The sequence below is a fragment of the Aptenodytes forsteri genome, unplaced genomic scaffold (genome assembly GCF_000699145.1).
Source record: "Aptenodytes forsteri isolate BGI_AS27 unplaced genomic scaffold, ASM69914v1 Scaffold217, whole genome shotgun sequence".
NCBI classification, from domain to species: Eukaryota; Metazoa; Chordata; class Aves; order Sphenisciformes; family Spheniscidae; genus Aptenodytes; species Aptenodytes forsteri.
This window is the reverse complement of record NW_008796222.1, coordinates 7030591-7046663: the sequence shown is the minus strand read 5'-3', so window position 1 is coordinate 7046663 and position 16073 is coordinate 7030591. Positions and strand designations below refer to the sequence as shown.

At 39.0% G+C, this 16073-nt stretch overlaps 1 protein-coding gene across 1 annotated transcript in view; it reads right to left on the bottom strand.

The window, feature by feature from the left end:
* LAMA4 (laminin subunit alpha 4) overlaps nt 1-16073 on the bottom strand; it is a 112525-nt gene that overhangs the window by 7131 nt on the left and 89321 nt on the right. The window contains exons 27-37 of the mRNA XM_009289144.2: nt 14940-15077; nt 13271-13404; nt 11787-11951; nt 10945-11098; nt 10022-10215; nt 8365-8554; nt 7335-7490; nt 6333-6492; nt 5177-5307; nt 2611-2704; nt 1491-1610 (exon numbers count right to left, since the gene is read on the bottom strand). Of these exons, the coding sequence (XP_009287419.1) occupies nt 1491-1610; nt 2611-2704; nt 5177-5307; nt 6333-6492; nt 7335-7490; nt 8365-8554; nt 10022-10215; nt 10945-11098; nt 11787-11951; nt 13271-13404; nt 14940-15077 (1636 nt within the window). The remainder of the gene's footprint in view (nt 1-1490; nt 1611-2610; nt 2705-5176; nt 5308-6332; nt 6493-7334; nt 7491-8364; nt 8555-10021; nt 10216-10944; nt 11099-11786; nt 11952-13270; nt 13405-14939; nt 15078-16073) is intronic.

Genomic DNA, 16073 nt, shown 5'->3' with positions numbered 1-16073 from the left:
TATTATCATATTATTATTATTATCATTTTATTTCAATTATTAAACTGTTTTTATCTCAACCCACGAGGTTTTCTCACTTGTGCTCTTCCAATTCTCTCCCCCATCCCACCGGGTGAGCGAGCGTCTGCGTGGTGCTCAGTTGCCGACTGAGGTTAAACCACGACACTGGCCTACTGCCAGTGTTCTAGAGGCCATTGGAGTAGGTATGGGGAGTTATCTACATTTATATAAAACTCTTGATATTACATAGTCAATAGAGGCCCAATCTTGCATTTTTTGACAACTGCATTTTCTTTTAAGTAACAGAGTAGATGAATCCTAGGGTGCGTGTTTGTAATTTCTTTTAACATTACATGTAACGTCATCTGTGTCTGATTTGTTAGTTTGCATTTAGTTTACTATATTTACATGGTATCAGTTAGTATTGTATCTTGTTTGTTGTCGTGAAGTTCATTGTAAGATTTTTCTGTGCCAGGGTGATAATAGCATTATAGAGCCAATGTATGGCATTGCTTTAGTATTCTATAATTAATGTAGAAATAGAAGGCTCTATTATGAAGCAGAACACCATTTGCAATTACCACTTTATTTTACCTCTCTGGGAAAAGCTCTGTCCTAATAAAATTCCAGTTTAGATTTAAAGGGTGAACAGGCATTTGCCCATAGATTTTATTATTCCCTTCAGGCTCATTTTTTCTCCTGGTAGTGTGGGATGGTTGAGAACATCACACACTCAAGCCACTAATCCAAGATAAGCAATATAATAAATGTTGTAGTTAGAGCTGTTCATGATTGACAGGCAAGGCACAGAGAAATAATGCTGCATGTTTTCAATGAGAAATATACAGGAGATGACTTAAAAATTGAATCATGTAGTGTTGATTACCGTTTGTATATGAACCCCAACAGAGTAGCTCTGTATGTTGAATAAGGGAAGTAAATGTAGTAATCTTGGCCCACACTACACAGATGGTCTGTGAGTCACAAATTCACATTAGCAGACATCTGTGCAATAGAAATCACTAGTCAGAAAAAGAATCTTCATGTTTTGTCTTGTGTTCAAAGACACCATTGCTTGAAGAAGAGGAAGAAGCCTACCAGCAACAAAACCTTGAGACTCCAGTTACAGTGACAGTGAGTTTCCAATCCCATAAATAAATAAATCACTCATTTCTTAAAGAAACAGTAAGCCCATACTGGAAAGTAAAGTGGAAAAGCAATTTTTTTTCTAGCTAGCTGACTTCCCTACTGAGTCTATACCTGACCCTCTAGCAACTCTGAATGTTTTAATTTCAATGAAGCAGCACTTTTTTCTTGGAGAACTTGAGGCAGAACATTTCTGATCAGCTCTTGAGCCTTTGAATTTTACCAGGTTGTTCACGTGAGATACGTTTTGTTCTTTTTTGAAATGAAAACTAAGTCTCTATGCTTTCTCTGGAAACCATGTTGAAATCTGAGAACAATGTACCACAAAGCTGCCAAAAACTTACCTGGTACACCTCCAATAAACACTGGCTCCCTGTGGTCAGTTGCCTTTGGATTTAGTGGCCCTACCACATGGTTGACTTCAGAGTCTACATCCAGCTGCACCACATTAGCGTCTCTAATAACTGAAAGGAGAAGGAGTAGGGATCAAGAAGATTGTAAGAAGTAGCATGTGAGTTTTCTATGACAGACAGGAGTTATCTGTTTGATCTGAGTAGTTTGATTTAGTGTTTGCTAGATTGGGTATGAGCCATCAGTGACACTATGTGGGCAGATTCTGGCACAGAGCACCGCCAATGGAAGATACAGTGTGGGAGCAAGGGTGCTTTTGCGTGGGGCTCTTGATTGCTGGCAGCTGTGTTTAGGCTGCAGGGTATAAGCATACGATGGCATGTGGCTTAGAAAAACTGTTTGCCAAATCATTCCCAATAGGGGACGTACTAGAATGCAGTGAGGTTTCCTCCTTGCTTGTGTGCCTGGGTTTCCTTCAGAAGGAAAACAGAATGCATGGGGAAAGGGTGCACGCTCAGATCTCTTCTGGATGTGACACTGGGAGACATCCCAAGCGAGCATCTGGACAGGAAGGTAAGGGAGTTCAAAGTACCTGAGGTTTAGAAGTACTTTTTGACTTTCAAACCCAGGAAAAAAGGATGACTGGCTGGCACAGAGGCAAAATCCTGACTGTAGACATCTCTCTGTGTGAGGCAGGGGCTCCCCAGATCTGTCTTGTTATTTGACCTTTAAGGGCAGCATATACTTGTGCCTACTACATTCTACCAACTTATTTAACCTCTAATTGGGAAAAGAAGAATATCATCTGGTATACGACTTAGGAAAGGTTGCCAGCATTTCAGCTAGGCTGTCTTGTGTTCTTTGAACAAGGAGCTTCCATCTTTGCTTGTTCTTTGTAGGAACTTGTGCTTGTGCTCCCAGGAAGCTCTGCAGTTCCTATATCTGAGGGACAATACAACCGTGTCTTTCACACAAACTTGTGTCTTGACAGGTGAAAAGGAAGAACTGAAAATATGACCCCATTCCTGGTGCACTAGCCCATGGAGATGGCTATCTGGGGAGGGAGAACTGGGCTCTGTCACCTTACTTAGGGGATGATCGTGTTTTACTGACCTGCAATTCGGTGCCACCTGCCATCGCAGAGACTCTGTTTCAGTGTCACTGAAGTTGAAAAATCCCTGATTCCATTATTCAGTTTCACAGTAACCTGGAGGAAAACAATGTAGTTGTCACTGTAAACCCTCTCCTGTTCTCTTTTTTCCTTGTGTTGTAATAATGCTGTATTCCCTACTCAAAACATGTCTAGTATATAAGTGAAAGAAAAACATGATTTCATGAAATTCTTTAAAATAAAGCACCTTTCTAATTCACAGATTTAGTTTTTTTTTTTTTATTCAATAGTTCTGCAACATTTCTGATTTGAACTTAAGAGTTCAAAAAAAGATTAAAAAATAACAGCTAATTTCACTCAAATTTTTTAGTACTGCTACTCTATGATTTCCTGTGTGGTAAATTAGTTTTTAGAGGCATCAGGTGATGTTTTGGCATCTTGCGAGCCACTGAATAAGGAAAACAGTAGTGAAAAACCTGAGTATAAACAAATAGACAAGATGCGAGAAAGGAACAGATAGGGAACTTAAGAATGACTTTTAAGTTACTTGTTCGAGCCTACCAGCAAGTCTCTGGCAGAGCTAGAAAGCGAACCTAATTCTGAGTTTTGCACCTCTGCTTTAGTTATGTGGAAATGTTACAGCAGCAGCAGAGCAGTGTCGTGTCCCTATTGCGGGGCACAAGATTCCCAGTGGTGATTGCTGGAGAACTCCAAACACTGACTCCAGCCACTCAGGCTTTTCAAATGTCTAAGTTGTCCCTGATAATGCTGACACCTTGTTGACTGAAAATGTTGCAAGGAAACAACTTATATTTAATTTTAGAGGATCTCTGTTTCAATATAGTTGTAACTAAGAAATTTTAAAACTTTTTTTCCACAAGGGCACCAGCAAACAAAAATGAAATGATCCTCGTGTTCTCTTTTATTCACTATTGGACAAAATATATAGAATCATAGAATCTATGTAGGAGCAATTAAAGCCAATACAGAATCATAAGAGAAAGTGGCTCCTTAATAAATCATCCAGACAAGCTGTACTGGCAGAGAGATGCATACATTTAAAGAATGAATTAAAGGTGCTGATTGTTCTTATTTGTCCAGCAAAAATGTTTTCACAAAACAGGTCTTCGGTAATGCATTCGAAGAGAGCAGATAGTTAATGGTAAAAAACACATGCTTACTAAGAAGGCAACTGGCGTACCTGTTGCAGTGACAAGCAGGGAAGAGCTGCTTTTCCAGGGTGAATTTTGTTTATGAATTGCATACGCGTTATACAGGAAGTGAGATTTGAAGCAGTAAGTGAGGCAGTATCTTTCGTTAGACCGACTGATACAGTTGGAAAACCAGACAAGTTTCTGGACATGCAAACCTTCCATCAGATCTTTACATAAGAAGTACTAGCCTGGACCAGTTGTATACAAATGCAACCTTTAAGTGTGGTATGATACACAGCAATGCAGTGTGCTTTAACAAGTTTTTTGTTAATTCGCCAAGGACTAGCTACAGCTGTAAGAATAGGCTTTATCTTACCTAATCAGCTGTCAAAAGTTAGGTGCCTAACTGAAGCACCTGTTGTTCTCTCTATAGTCAATACAGAAAAATACATTATCTGAATGACAGCTCATTTAGTCACCTATATTAGACATCTGCTTTAGGATAGGATGAATCACCATGTTAAACTGTCCACTCGGTCACTCTACTGTTGGTTCCTGTTATTGTAAGAGAGGTGACAGCATGTTTCCTCAGGTGTTGCATTTCTAACCGAGGGACAGCCAGCCTGACTTAAATACTCTTCCGCTTTGGTGGACAGTTAGATACTGGGTAGTGCATTGCAGTGGTTAAAGAATACCCACACTGCTTAGTCTCTTGACTATGCCCTGAGTTTCTTTTCTGCAAAAGGAATTTTTTTTTCCCCTGCTCTAAACCTTTGCTTGTTTTGTCCACTTAGACTGCAACTTATTACTGTATGTGTGCAATGTGTAGCATGATGTGATCCAGATTTTAGCGATGAACATAATAAAAAAATAGCAACAGGAACAACTATCTGGTAAGTTCATTTCAAACCTCTCTTGTTCAATTGACAGCCTTACAAAAATCCAGAGGCTCTAGAAACCAGATCAACAGACAATCAGCACTTTCCCTTTCCCTCACTTTCCCCATCACACACATATATGTTAAAGCAAGAAGAGACAGCGCAACTCAGACTTCTCTTTTTAACAAACAAGCAATAAAAATTCATCAACGGTTACCTTACTTGTAACTGTTATACATTTTTAATGTGTGGATGAAAGAACAGCACCAAAGAGTCAGTGCTCTGGCTTCTTTTCAGCTGCTCATTAAAGATTTATAGTTGGTATCAGTAAAGTGATATGATTTTGTCTTAGGTGTTGTTTTTTGTATTTTAAAAGAAATATCTGGGTTGCCTAAACTAAGCAGTTAATACATTTAAGAGAGAAATAAGAATCAATGAATGGCAAATTTGTAAGACAAAAGCTGCATATAGCAGAGCCCAAGTAGGTAGGAGAGGAACCAGTCAAAGCAGTGGAGGAAATGTGGCCTTCATTATACCTGTCCATTTCTCATGTGCATATTCAAGTACTCTCCATTCACGCTGTGACCATGCAGTAGAATTCCTGAGCTGCTTCGGGGACGTATTTCAAAAACAACTTCAAATTTCAGGCCTAAACTGAAGGATTCATCTGTGAGGGAAAAAGAATAACATTCTTTTTGTACTGTTAGTGATGAAATTGTATGTCTACTCAAAGTCAAAAGGGAATTTCAAAGCCTCAGGGTGGAACTTATTTGTTCTGTCTTTAAAACTATTGGAACATGTACTAGTACACATACTTGATGAGATGGCATGGTGTGCTGTCAATGACCCATTTCAACTTTTGTTTTGATTATGTTTGCTTGAAGTACTTATAAAGGTTTCTTTATTTTTCTCATTATTTAAAAAAAATGTATTTTGTTTAAAAATATTTCTTAGCAATGACATGGAGAGCAGAAAGTAAATTATCTGTATTTTTTGGCAGTTTCTTACTGTGAATTTGCTAGGCATTCAGCAGTCTTTATGCTGTGAGTGGGCGTTCACTTGAGCTTTGATGATTCACTAGAAGAAAGCTCCTTTTCCAATCTGGTGGCAGGCCAGGGAGCAAATTAGAAACACTGTCTAATTCTTCTTGGTGTTGCCAATGAATAGGGTTGTGCAGTTTCCTTTCCTGTTCAGATCAGAGCCTATGTGACCAAAAACCCCTCATAAAACACTTCCTGGAACACAGCAGGCCTAAATGACTGAAAAGATGTGTTCTGTCATGCTGTTCATTATCAAGACATGCAGAAAGCCTTTCGTTAGGATTTTTGAATTACATGTTGTTTTATTAATTAAAAAACTAAGGGATGACCATTTGCTGGTATACTTAGTTTTAGCCACATTGACTTCTATATGTCTGCGATAAATTTTACCATATTATAATCTGTTCCCTTGTAAAATTATTCTAGTTATTTGAAATACACACACATGTATTTATGTAACAACTTGTTAAGTTTCATGGTGACATTGTGACCTGTCAACATCAGCTGCTTACCACAATAATGATCTGTATCTAATAATCCTTACAGCTCACAGCCTCAGAAATTACCATGCCCTTTAGTGAAATATGCCATTCTGAAGCACAGTGAATAGTACAGTCTTATTATGGGATACATTTGTTTAGTAGTGTATTACCAAGGACGACATATCCTCCTTCGGATGAAAAGTATGTTCCTGCTTCTGATGGGCCTTCAAAGCAAGGCGTTACACTAAATGTCTGTGAAGCTGAAGTAATTGATCTTCCATTGAGCTGTAAATTGCTGAGACAACCACTAAAACTGTAGACAGAGTTAATCTGAGGGGAGAAAAAAGCATGATTAGTAGATAAACTACTTGTGGAAGGAAATAAACTTTTCTGTCCCTATTTGTACTTGTTTATGAGCTGTAAGGTTGTGATTGTCTGGTGCATCAGTTTTGAATTAAAAAACAGTTTCCAGAGAAGAGAAGCAGGACATACACTTTTTGTAGACTCTCATGTCTCTCTGATGACTTGAAGGTAGCTCCAGCTTGTGTTGTTTCTCAAACAATCCTTACTGAACCGTGAGAAACAAAGCACAACTAGAGCAAGGCAGTGTTATACATACCTCATACCCTCAATGCAAGACAAGGGTCTACTTTTTCTGAGTAGTGTATCTATCTTGTTAGGCACATAACACTAAAGATTACCTTGAAGGAGACTTGGTTATGTTCATTTTTGATTTAACACTCCTTTCCATATACTTCAGTATCCAAGATGTAGAGCAGAATCCGGACTTCTAGGTACTGTCTTAAAATAGAGATACTAAGACAACACTAAAATCTCTCCGAAACTCATCTGTGTCTCAGATCTTAGGGTAGAACTGATCTCACCTAACTTTACCTGTCTCATCTAAGCTTGGGTGTCACTAGGATTTCTCTGTTCCTCAGAGACCACTGGCTTTCCAGTTGCTGCTGCAAGTAAGTCAATGGAAGTCTAGCCCAGCTACTGCCAGCGCAGCCCTGTGGGAGCTTTGCTGTCCACTTGAAATGAGCTGTGTGCTCCTCAGCTTGCTGGGGATTCGGAACATAATACGCTTTTGCCTGAACTCATCCCTACAGTCAGCTTTTGCATTAGCTGTGCATAGATGTATGGGATGATGTAATGGGTGTCTGCTTTACCTGGATATTTTTTACAGCTTTTCCTGGAGCTACACCCCCAATATAGAGTGGTTCGGTGACTTGCCAGGTGTTAGCATTACTGCCGAAAGATTCTTCCAGTACTCGGAGACCATCAATTATCAAGCGACCAATATTTTTGCCTCTAATAAATATCACCTAGAAAGGGAGGAAAAACATTTGGAAGATTACTTTCTTCCGTTGAGGGAACACTCCTGTGCAGTGGAAGAAGATAAGAAGTTTGAGAAGAAAAGCTTGTGAGTAATACTCTACAAGCCTGTTTTATTAACTGCCAATATTCTTTGCTGGACAACCCTTTTTTTTCACATTCATGTAAAGGCTAGATAGTAAGCCTGCTGTCTTTCTTACATTTTGGTGTACAAGGCAGAGGTAATCAAGGTGTCACAAGGTCTACTGAGATAGGCGAATCTTATATTCGCATATATGATTCATTGCTACAGTGCTATCACTGTTAGCATTTTCATGGTCTTTGCCAGTTTTATGGTCTGGATTCATCCAGCCTGCTTTAAACACTTTACTGCCCAAGTTAGGAGCTTAGTAACTGTAGACTTCCTCTGTAGTCAGTGAGGAGAGAGAAGTACCTACAGAGGGAAATTCACTTTGACCCCTAAAATTGTCTTTTTATTTTCATAGACTACAGAGGGACCCTAAGACAGCTGTGCTCCTTGCTTAGGCACACAAAGAAATTTGCTGAACAGAATTATCCTAGTCCTTCCTTTCCTAGCTAACTTAACTCTTAGTTGCCTCACTGTTCTGCTTGTTTCTGTCACTTCTGTTCAGCTGTTAGTGTTGGGAATTGCTGGATTTTTATAGCTGATTCACTTTCCTGTCCCTAGCTAATGACTTGATAAAATGCCGCATCGAAGATTTAAAAATACTGGCAGAAGTTTCTCAACTTATATGTGTGGTTATGAACACATGAATGAAAACTCCCTGAGCTGTCACATCATCAGTGTCTTTACTGCGGCCTTGATGGCATATGCCATCATAATGATCGTTTTCTTTTACTTACATTGTGCCAAAGGCCATCATTGTATTTCTCTTGGCTCTTAATCCTTATCTTCTGATGACCAGCATTAAACATAAAAATGAGTCGGCCATGAGCAACAAAAAGGGCCATGAAGTTGGTCTCTTTTTGATCCGAGATGTAGAAAATCATTCCATGAGATGAGTGAGTTTTCAGACTGATAGAGAACTGAGCTCTGGCACATAAAAACACAATATTAAAATTAGAGCAGATATAATTGACTTAAATCAAACTGCAGGCAGAGGAAGACTGAGATTTTCCTCTCATCCAAAAGAATATGCATCTCCTTTATGGAAATGGTGTTTCTGAGAAACATTCCGTACTGGTTTCTGGAGTAGAAATCAAAGTTGGAGGAGAAGCTGCCTTGCAAGGAACTTGTTTTCAAAAATTAAAATCTCTGAAGTGAATAAAATCAATACAGACCACCAATAACTAACAGTATATACACTACATTTCCATTCCTGTTGAACAGCAATGTTGGGGGTCTTTTTAACTGTGATGGCATGGAGGCCTGACAGTTCACAAATCTTTAACGTTATTCCAGACTCACTGCTAAGCTTCTCCTTCCTTGTAGTTCCTTGTGAAGTCCAAGACAACATGGCAAGTTATACTGACCTGGTTTGACACTGTCAACAGTGAAGATTTCTTGAGTGATTGGTATTATTACTTTGGGTCTAAAAAATGACAAAGCTGTACTGGTGTAGGACAGTGCCAGAACTGATTAGTCCTGCTTCTCATGTCAGGTGCCTGCCTAGCTTCCATTCTTTGTATTGCCTGAAGGATCTATACGTTCCCCATTGCATGTGTGTGTACATTCCACACACACTTAGGCCCTTGCCAATATCGGTTGTTTTAAAACATCACAAGTCATTGTTTTTTTAAAATGCACATTATAACGATGAAGCTGTAATAACAGTTGTAAAACAAATATGTCTTGGAGGGCTGAAGAGACATGTTAGAGTTTGGGTTTTCCTTCTTTATATGGGCCCCATCAGGACTGCCCTAAGTAAAACACTATTGAATTAAAACAAATGTAATGCTTTTTTTATTTAAGTCAGGAAATAGCACTCTTCTTTTCTGAGTTAGTGGTCTGGTATGCTTCCAGGAAGTGCTGTGTTGTTGAATTTGTAGTCTTTCATGGAAAGTATTTAACCAAAATCCTTTGTTGGTCATAACATACCATATGGCATATTCTGTGGGAGCCTGAGAATTAAATGTCCACAATATCTGGACCCATTATTAATTACTTGTATTTCCATTATGGCTTGAATTGGACATGGTTTTCATAGCTTTATGAAAAGTGTATGCACTGTGTAGATTCCTAACAATTAAACAGCTGCCAAGGTCCGCTCAACACATAACAGCTTCATTTCTTGGTGAACTATCGTGTTTTTTTCCAGTTCTGCTCTAATGCCATTGTTTCTTGCATAAAGAGGCCAATGGTGCATTGCTTGTATAGAACTAACAGCCTACAAATAGGCAAGGAGACACATTTTGTTAATATACAATGCAGATGAAGACTCCACAAAAGGGATGTAACTGGAAGCACATTCTATTTATTGCTCTTACTTAACTGAAACACCTTTTAATATATCTGTCTCCTCCCCGGTGTATTTAATTTTTCTTTCTAAGGTCCCTTTACCTTTCACTGAAATCCTTTGGTATGTGATCAAATTCTTGCCGGCTGTTTGCTGTTCCTCCAAACTGATACGCATGTTCGGTTGCCTTGGGATTCATGGGCAAGTGGCACTGAGGGTCTCTTTGCATATTCACATCTTGATGCAATTTTTTGAGGCCAGTTGAAGTCTGTGAAATCTTGTCTTTATCTCTTCCCACCTTCATAGAAAGAGAACCATTAACCAGAAATTTTAACTAAGATTGGACATAATAAAAATAACAGTATCATTTATATATATGCTAGTAATATATTTTTTCCTTACAAAAATACCAGGAATAGTTCCAAGTCAAATCTTCCGTGAACAGATGTACTACAGAGGCTGATTCAGGGCAGAAGAAGGGATAAACAGAATACTTGTGTAGCTAACATAATTACAATTCAATTCTTTTCCAGTTTTCCTAATTGAATCTTTTCCTCTCTGGTTTTGATGATATCAGCTATACTATAGGCATAAGAGGACATGCTTGGACTAAAAGTTGTACATGCTGGAAGGAGTTTTTTTCCACATTTATATTAATGCGTGCTAATTGTATGCAGTAGAGAAAGCTATACAGAAGTAGCTGAGAACAGAAGCAAGCTTATTGCCTTTAGGATATAGAAGAAATCAAGAAGGCTTGTTTCTGCAGTACTGTTTTGAAGATGTCATAAATTTTGTTTTACAGTTCTAGCAAGAGAGAATGATGCAAGTGTAGGCCAGATAGATCGGGTCAGGGCAGTCATTTGCAGTGATGCAATATGTAAAGGAACAGGATCCTTTCCTTCATATATCTGAAATATTCTTCACGTGGTACATTTTGGATCCATGATTTGGAGAATTCCCAATCATGGCACAGTATGTATCAACTTTGGAAAATTCTAGGGTGGTACTGGGCCAATTTGTAGCAAACCTTTTTATTACGGTTTCCTTTGGCTTTTGATGAGTTTTTTCCTTTCTTATGGAGAAGAGCAACTGGAGGAGATTCAACAGGGCATCCATACAAAGAAGTCTGAACTTTCTCAGGGTACTGCTGGAAATCTTCCACTTCAACGTCTCGATCCAACCTGTGTTTCAAAGAGGGGATGACAAGAACAGCTTTTTTCCAAGTGTTGGAATTGTCTTCATAAAAATTACAGAATTTTGCATTTATAGTTTAAATGATGTTTGGATGGGCTTTTTTCCATTCTTGGATAAAAGTATAGATTTATCAGTCAATGTTTGGGTAAGGCGGGCAGCCTATACTACCTCTACCTGTGGTATCCACGCTTGCATAAACAGAAAGTATCAATCTGCAGCATCAAATTCACTTTAAAATCTTCTATATAAGAACATTTCACAAAGCGATTAAGATCAACAAATTCTGACCATTTTCACATGACCAAACTCCTAACATCCCCAGCTTCTGTGAGATGCCTTAATATAATTTTGTTTCAAAGGCAGAGCTGAAAGCTACATAATATAAATGTAAATTACAGCTATGCAAATTATACATTGCACCAGCAGCATTAGCAGGTGCAGTACTGAAAGCTGATTTACATCAAGTTATTCCCACTTTAACAGTATCTTAACCTAGCATGTCTGTGCCAACAGATTCCATGGCAAATAAGGTAAGAAACTTATTCGCACATACTGTCTAGCCTCACAAAATGAGAGAGGGATTTTTATTGTGACAATAAATCAGTTCTCTTGAGCTACTATTCAGGCTGTCGGGCAGCGACTGCCTGGTAAAGTGTTTGGGAGGATGCTGCGCACCTAGTGAAGTAAGCGTTGCTTATGCAGCCAGTGAAGTTGGCTTGCTGTGTTCTGAGGGGAGAGCCACCAAAATAAAATTTCTTGATGCTGTCCAGGCTTTTCCCTGCTCTGTCCTTCGCTGGGTTCTTCTTACTTTGTTTCTTGTCGTCAACAGTCAGCTCATATCTACAAAGGCAAAGCATTCATTTTGTAGTCTGGTTTCAGAAACGTCAATGCCAGTGGTTAGACAGCGTATTACATGCACCCAAAATGCTCCGCTCACTGTATACATCACTGAATGGTAGTGCTCAAAGTCATGAGAAGACCTTCTCGCTTCCAGCTGTGCAACAAGCAGCAGTGTGATTAACCCACTGGCAAAACTGAGTCCAGAGGCCCATGGATTTCTTAATATCCTGGGTTTAATTGTGAAGTCCAAAAAAATACAGTCCACGCAGTGAAGATAGATAAACTAAGGGATCGCTAATAAATGGATGGAGCCACCATTTGGGTAAAATAAGATCAAGCACATGCTAATCCTTCTTCTTTATGTCCCTATCCCTTTTTCCTTCTCTTTCATCACAGTACATTGATGTTTGAGTTTATACAGTGTTCTTTGCCTAATCTCATTTTGCAACGCATTAATTGCTGCAGAAGTCAGGAAGGATTCTATTGCTTTATTAAGAAACTGAGTATAACTAAAGCATCAGACATTGGTTTTGTTTGGCAAGTTCAGAATTCAAAACACTCAGGGAAACATAACAGTCTCCAACACTATTCCAAGGCACCTTTTCACACCTTCAGCTTTTCAAATTATGTTTCTTGGATGTCAGAAGCCGTAAGTGCAAACCTCCATTTCTGTTAGAAAACTGAGAATGACCTGGTTGTATCTGCATAGGCAAGTTTCTTGAAGAAAGATGCTTTGATTATTTGACCTTCTAAGAAAATTTTAAACATAGAAAACAACAGTAAAACATACCAATAAAACAATGCTTTCAAGTTTTTTAAGAAGCACACAGAGAGACTTATTCCCTACTGCTGTGTTTAGTCTTACATTTGTGTCTGTCAGTGCTAAAAATATTTTGAACATGTTCCGCTGTATATATCCCAAATAAATGCTTTTTGTGAAGATGCCTCAATTCCTTCAAGGTCAATTTGGGATTGCTTTAACAAATCAGAACAATCAATCCTGCTGAAAAATGAATCTCATGCTAGTCTTATATTAAACTGCTTTCATACCTGAGGACAAAAACGGACTAAGCTTTTAGAAAAACTGTATTTTAGTTTCACTAAAAAATCCCAGCATCTCGTGCTCAGGCCAAGTTGGGCAGTTTTCAGTCACATAGATTTTTGGCTTTGTATTTTTTTAACTGAATTGATCAGTTAAAAAATCACTTAAAAACCCCCACTTAAGCATCACTTTGAAAGCAAATGTTAAATGATAACGTGCTTTGCAAGAAATATTTATATTCTAAAGGTAGGGAATAAACGATGCTGGACAGCTGTACCTTTCTGGGGTGACAGAAGTAATGATGAAGTGGGTTTTTCCATCGTTGTAATTTCGGTCTGGTGATTGAATTTTGGTTCCACTTGCATTTAAAACAACAGCACCTCTGTCCATAGAGATGGATAATACATCTGACTGAAATACAGACAAAAACATCTTCGTAAGCAAGTGTAACACAGAAAAATTAAAGGTTCTGTGCTTTTTCCTGTTGTATTTATTTTCCTTCTTGCTGTTTTCTCCATTTGTGCTTTATTTGCAGAAGGGTATCCTGAGAAGCGAAACAGGCAATGACCTCATTAGAATTGATATTCTTGCTGTTTTTTAAGTCTGAATTCTGGGAATTCTGCTGCTGATTATGTCCCATATATCTGTCACATGAGCTCCTTCCATCTAGCACGGATGTATGATGTTTACATTTCATTTGTGTTTCTGGTACCCCTGGTACTGTATAGAGCAGCTGTTACTGCAAGATTCCTGCTGTCGTAAGACCAAAATTTTTTTCTTTTCCTAATTCCCTCTGATCAGACCCGTTCAATCACTCAAAATTATGTCAGAGATAAGATCTGCTATCTGGGTCAGGCATACGGGATCACCGTGCCACATAGCAGGAATATTGTCTGTTCCATTAGAGCAAGCACTGCTACTGTGCACTGTTAGGAGTCATCCTGTCTCATTCTGTCAAGTGCTAAATAGCTGAACCTCCATTTGTTAAGTAGGGCACTTGGCACCTCATAGGATTAGAGCTTTTGAGTTAAAACCAGAAGTGGTGTGTGTAAGGCCTCATTTATGCAAACGATATGGATAACTGACATGGTTACTGATTTCAATTTAAGGTAATACTCCAGGCTGTAAATTGTAAAAGTTCAGGAGCGGTTGTTGGTGTCACACAGCCTTCCCTGCTGCACTGCTGATAATCTTCTGCAAGTATGGCAGAACAGACATTTGGGGGTGGTTGCAAATGTTCTGTCATCTGAGCTCATGCTTACTGCATATGTCAGTCTGAGCCTGAAGGATCTTGGAATCGCTCTGGCTCACACAACATTTTGGGGGTGCAAGTCCATATTTCTGCCCATGTCACACCTCTGAGGGGGCATTTAGAGCAGCCTGGCTTCCCACAGCAGGAAGGAGCCATTCTCAAGTGCAGCTTTTCCCAGTTACACATGGAGGTCTAAGTACCATCTGGGAATATAGGCAGCTTTCTGACTGATTTCTGTCAACTCAGCAATGCTCAAAATACCATCCCACTAGCTCAAACAAACTTTGTCTTTGCTTCTAGGGGATTGTCTCTGGATGGAAAATGTCAGGCCCTTAATATTATTTGTACTTTGGTAGCACCTACAGGTCTAAATAGGGATTGCAGTGCTGCTGAGCACAGCAAGATCCGCTGTGTGTTTCTGCCCTAAGGACTTTATTGAGCACAAGTGGATGCATGTTAATTCCAGGCATATGATCAAATCCTTTTCTCAACATCAAAATAATGTCTAAGCATTGCTAGTTTGCATCTGTAGATCAAACTGTGAAAATGAGGTAATCAATGAATGCTTCTATATTGCGGACTGCTTTCTCTATTACGAAAAGATGAAGTGAGAAATTGTATCATTCCCCTAGTATTCTCCTGGGAAACAATCCAATGATAAAATAAAGCAAACTGTAAAGAAATATATACTCACTCCTTCAGAATAGTAGAACAGCAGCCCGTTGGGCTGCAATGTCCGGAAATTAAAGCCTCCTTCAAATTCACTAAAGAGGGACACTTTTTGGCTTGATGCAATGAAGCTCTCTCCATTGAAATATGCTTTGCGGGACATCTGTGTGTTAAAGGAAACAAATTTACAAGTAAACTGCAGAAAACATTCAACTCATAAAGAATGAGGAGGCTATTTCTTTTTTTTTTTAAGATGTAGCCAGTTCAGTTCTTCTATAAAAACTTCAATTTTTTCCTGCGTGTCTTAATCTAATTTATATAGGCTATCCCTCACAGGCTGTGAAAATCTTAAGAAAGTGTAGCCATTTTAGACAGCGTAAGTCAAATTGTTTTCAGTTTCCTGGGATTCTTGGCCTCATCCTAAATCTGCTGATGTTAGTGAGCATGAAGACTAGAAGCAGAGGGGGCTCAAGCTCCTGTCAGAGCTGTGTGGCACTGAGTCAGCATCCCAACATGTGATATATTAGTTTGCGTGCTGCACTGAGTGCTGGTGTGGGGGGCTGGCCATGGCAATCTATAACCCTCTGAGTCTGAGAAAGAAAACTGGGTCCGAGGTAGGACAAATTGCAGCTAGCTTCCTTGTTGACAGAGGGTGAGACTGTGTGATGAGTTCTACAAGTGGTGGGCTCCTTCATCTTCACAGGTTCGCAGCATGGCTTTGGATAGACATGGCCATAGTATAAAGACTACAAACACTCTTTAGATTTACCAGCCTTGCATTATAATGAACAAATGATGAATAATGGAAGGGATTAGAAACAAAATGGCATTTTCTGTGTTAATGCTGGTGCAGTTCGTTTGTGTATCACAGAGGAAGAGCTGGCCTGACTTAAGGGGAGAACTCATTTGAATATCTTGCTGTCTTTTTAATTTCATACATCTGTATTAGGATGCATGTGAGGACAATTCTCCTTCTTTCTTTAAGGAAAAACAAATTATGTTGGAGTATTTCCTTTCAGAATACAGCACACAATTTATTTCAGATCCAGCTTTCTCATTGCAAGTTCACATATGATAAGAATATCAAGTAAAACACCTTGTGCTGTAATTCAGGGTGAAAATTGGGTAGTATGTCAGCAGACTTAACACACACCCACCC